The sequence below is a fragment of the Nicotiana tabacum genome, chromosome 2 (genome assembly GCF_000715075.1).
Source record: "Nicotiana tabacum cultivar K326 chromosome 2, ASM71507v2, whole genome shotgun sequence".
Taxonomy (NCBI): domain Eukaryota; kingdom Viridiplantae; phylum Streptophyta; class Magnoliopsida; order Solanales; family Solanaceae; genus Nicotiana; species Nicotiana tabacum.
In genome coordinates, this window is record NC_134081.1 from 109047113 (window position 1) to 109051570 (window position 4458).

Genomic DNA, 4458 nt, shown 5'->3' on the forward strand with positions numbered 1-4458 from the left:
TAGTCCCCTTAAACTAAGTTTCACATGGTCCATCAACAAACTTTCCCAATAATTGGTCCATCGACAAGCCTCTCGAATTAAGTTTCACCTGACCCATCACGACGATCCACGAATCAATTTTTGTTGATACTGTGTGAGCTATCTTCTTATTGTGTATGTGTGTCGCCCAAGTACCTTTGGCATGGCAAAGATACAATAAATCGAGGCTCGCGTTATCACTTCCCCATCTCCATACTTGTCATGTCGAATCATTGACAGTGATACTAGTTGTTGGTCTAAGTTCATTTAAAAAGGGGCTAAACCTGCACGATTTTCCCTGAAAAGACCTCGTACAAGTAAGAATATCCTTGCGGGGTATTATTAATCTCTTATTTGGTAGTATTTTTCAACATATTCAGTACTATTCTTATATATGGCAAACCATGGCATTAGCAATATTATGGTTTTTAATATATGGATAAATATGTATAAAAATATAATTTCCCTTTCAAAACCTTTAATACACCAAATAACACCGTCGATAAGAAACAATCACAACATAACTATTGCAGCATTACTAATACACCATATTCGTTACTATTTTTATGCACCTTACCAAAACGACCCCTTCAATACATAACTTTCTTTTAATTTTAACTACCAATATGAAACTTTATTCGTTTAACCAATAAATTAAATAAATTTTTAACTACTCATGTCATCTTTATAAAATCCTTCTAATGCAGTAATCACAAAAAAAAGGGGAAAGACAAAGAAGATCAAATGAAGACCGACCAAATCATCCGGGAGGCAGCATCACAAGGAATGACAAGAAGAAGTCACTGGACAACTATAATTAAGGGGAGTAGAGTGTTAATTCGTCGAAAGAGTAACATGTATGCAGCAAAAATTGTGCTGCCACATGCTTTATATTACAAAACAATGCTAAATCTAAATCTAGTCCATAATAAATATATATCACAGACGACCGCTGCTGCTTCTTTAATTTCCTCTTATATGTAGTAAATTGATCATTGGAATAAGAATCAATTTACAACAAAATGAATCAGTTGAATTGTGGTATCATCTGTTTTGTTCAATAGCAAGTCACATGATTGCCATGTGAAGCTATTAAACTGAAAAATTCTATAATAATTAGCAAGTCAAAGTATCATTTTGTAACATATTTTGTAATCAGATGGATTTTCAATAAATAATCTAACCCATGTTGCTTATTGATGGAATTTAGTGAAGGAACTTACATTAATTCTGTACATGAAAAACACACTCTCACAGAGAGGAAAAGAAAAAAGAAGAAAGAAAAAGGAAAGAAACAGTAGTGAAAGTGGACAATACAGTAGAAATTAATTCCCTAATCTAGCTTCTAAATCTCTGTGCACTTCTGTTTTCTTTTCAACTTGAACACCATTGCTTGTGACCAGGAACCCAATTAGGACATTTTGGGCTAAAATAATTAGCTATAACTCTCGAGTTCAGAAGCTCAATAATTGGTGCATACTTCACACACCGCGGCGCTTTGTACTGATTAATTGAAGCACCATTGCTAATTGCATAATCCATAAGCTTATCAAATGTTCCATTTTCCACAACCTTAATTTCCAAAGGTCCAATTGACTTGTCCGAAACACGACATTGTCGATACACACTGTTTAGTGATTCTTCAATTGTGAGGCAGCAATCTTGAAAAACTGTTGTAGGGATTATTGTTTCAGAACTTTTATTAATTTCCCAGTACAAAACATAGTGTCCCGGGATTGCTGACGTGTCAGAAAAACTTGTGTATTCAGTGAGAGATGCTTCAAATGGTAAAAGATGGATTGATGCTTTTACAACAGCGTCATGCAACTCCACTTCATCTGTTTTGTCTGAGTCTATGCTTAATGCAACATTCTTTCTGCATACGAAATGAAATTGGGGCGCCTTGTTCTTGAATCCAGCAACTTTAAGTATGTCCCCAACACGATAACGATACAGTCCTGCAAAATATTCATTAATTGCTAGCATCAAAATTGTCTTCTTTTTTCGAATATAACTGGAGAATTAACAAATTTACTGTCACAACTTGACTTTTACTAGTTCTAGCTCCGTTACATTTTATGTGGAGTACTCGAATCACATTACTTAAATTTCAGTGTGAATTTGGACATAGAATCTTTAAGTTTTTGAGATAAAATTAACGTATCAAGTTTTTGAGATAAAAGTATTTTGTATAATTCACAATAGTTAATAATTTAAAATATTTCAAAAATATCTTAATTATTTTAAAATCATAGTCAAAGTAAACTTTCGGTAATAAATAGTAACAGTGTAGAGAAAGTAATATTTACCTGCATAAGTGGTGACGACGAGTTCGTATTCATGTCCAAGTTCAACATCAACAAGATCTACCAAATCATTTTTATCATATGTGTTAGCTTTTTCTGCTCCTTCATCTTCACGAGCCACGGGCAAGAACTCGAAATAACCCATTGTAGGTATAAGGGTATAAGCAACTTCACTTGGTTTGCAAAGAGGATTAAGATTTATACCAAAGTAGCATTCAGAAGAAGCATACATGGTACAAACAAGGGGTAAATCATTGCCATAATAATTAAGAGTCGGAATATATTGTGACATAGTTCCCGTCACAATTACATCGACGTACTTAGTATTAGGCCATAGTCTAGGAATTATCCCTTTCCATGATTCTTTACAACATTCGGTTTCAATAAATTCAGCAAGCTTGGGATTTGGTTTAAGAATTTTCATTACAGCTTCTCTTACTTCAGGGTCTGTAATTTGAGGATTTAGACTCCCAGTTTTAATATCGTTACAAAGAATAGGCCAGTGCTTTTCGAGAAATCGAATAGCACGAATAAATCCAGAAGCAAAAACAGCACCAACACGAAGAACTTGAGTATTTTGGCAAAGTCCACAAAGAATTTGGGAATACATGCTTTGGTAAGAGTCAAGACAAAGAATGGTTTCATTTGGGCTAGTGTAATTTGTGTAAGGATCATAAGGTCTTTTCTTGAAATATGAACTTTTATAGTAGCTTGTTAAAACTGGACGAGCTAAAAGACCACCTGGAGTTTTGGCTTCTGATTTTATAAACAAAAAGTACATTCCTTTGCCTTTGTGTAAATCAGGCACAAATTGATCCATCACTGGCATTAGAAGGCTGTAGAGTAATGACCTTCTCCCTAGCTCTTCTTCAACTGTTGGCATCAATTTTCTCTCTCCCCCGGACGTGCCAGAACTATTAAAAAACAAAAAAATAATAATTGGTGCATAAATAAAATTGTACAATTATTGCTTAGAGAAGATAACTTTATTTATATCACGATGCATTTTTAATTCCATTTAGAGAAAAAAATGTTGGTACATACTGAATGAACATGGTTATCTAACATTTTAAGTTAGAGTTCAGAATAAGACCAATTCACATATACTTTTTATATACAGCTATAATTGTTTCCCATATATGTTCTTATATATGGATCGAGCTGAAAGCAATGATTCAGTTGACCTATTAAATTCACTCTAACTCCGCCTCCATAACACAAAAACAAAGTTATTGATATGAACTAACCTTGTCAAGAACTCGGAAATTGGTTGAGAACAAAGGATAGATGAACGATCACCATCAGCAATACGATCAATATCAGGCTTGAGATCCTCATATGTAACAAGAGGCATGATTTTTTTGAAGGTTTCATAGTCAGTTTTTCCATTTAGGCCATGCCTTTGCAAATACTCAACTCCAGCATTACGAGAAAGTATTTCGTTAAGAACCTTTTTTTGAACTTCATCGGCATTAGTTGTAATATTTTCGAAGAATTGAAGAAGTTTTTTGTTGTTTTCATCAAAACTACTATCATCTGACAAGGCAGAAGGAGCCTCTGGCATGGTTTAGATTTAAAACAGAAAACAAAATGAAAGAAAATAGAGAGAGATGAGGGAAAAGTAGTGGAATTATGATTGGAAGTTCTGTTGAAGAAAGAGAAGACTAGAGAAATATATATAGAGGAAAGATGGGGTTATAAGGGAGTGAACCCCCTGTTGGAAACAAAGAATTCAATGAAACAGTAAACAAAGTCTGGGGATAAAATTGTAATTCTATGTGCAAAATCCTTGTTTATAAAATTTTGACTTTTCTAACTCGGCAAACAAAGATTGGGTTACAAGTAAAAAGATTGAAACGGCTTAAGGGTAATCTACTGGAAAACAATTACCCGAATTTAGTGCATGTAACAAACTAGTTCCTGCATGTGAAAAGAAATAACTAACTCTTTATAGTCACATAAATATTTCTCCATTAAAGATCAATAGTATTAAAATTTTTATAACTACACCAATATTTATGCACGTTTCACACCACAAATTTACAAAAAAATAAAATCTTCTTAAACTTCGTGTTGAGTTATACTATAACAAACAAAGTAATTTTTCACACATATCAAAAATACATTTAGAATT

The 4458-nt window shown here is 33.4% G+C and overlaps 1 protein-coding gene across 1 annotated transcript; it reads right to left on the reverse strand.

Annotated features, from left to right (window-relative positions):
- Window positions 1–1182: 1182 nt before the first annotated feature.
- LOC107817388 (indole-3-acetic acid-amido synthetase GH3.6-like) lies at window positions 1183–3976 on the reverse strand. Its single transcript, XM_016643194.1, has 3 exons — window positions 3572–3976; window positions 2328–3238; window positions 1183–1976 (listed from the first exon to the last, which is right to left on the reverse strand). Exons 1-3 carry the CDS (start codon window positions 3886–3888, stop codon window positions 1393–1395), a joined length of 1812 nt encoding a protein of 603 aa, XP_016498680.1. The 5' UTR covers window positions 3889–3976; the 3' UTR covers window positions 1183–1392.
- Between the last annotated feature and the right edge of the window lie 482 nt (window positions 3977–4458).

Excerpts from the sequence above, each read along its gene's own strand:
- LOC107817388 (XM_016643194.1), bottom strand. The coding sequence starts at position 3,888 with ATGCCAGAGGCTCCTTCTGCCTTGTCAGATGATAGTAGTTTTGATGAA. Across the intron at positions 3,239-3,571 it reads ATTTCCGAGTTCTTGACAAG|TTCTGGCACGTCCGGGGGAG; the intron begins GTTAGTTCATAT and ends GTTTTTTAATAG. Across the intron at positions 1,977-2,327 it reads CGTCGTCACCACTTATGCAG|GACTGTATCGTTATCGTGTT; the intron begins GTAAATATTACT and ends AATATTTTGCAG.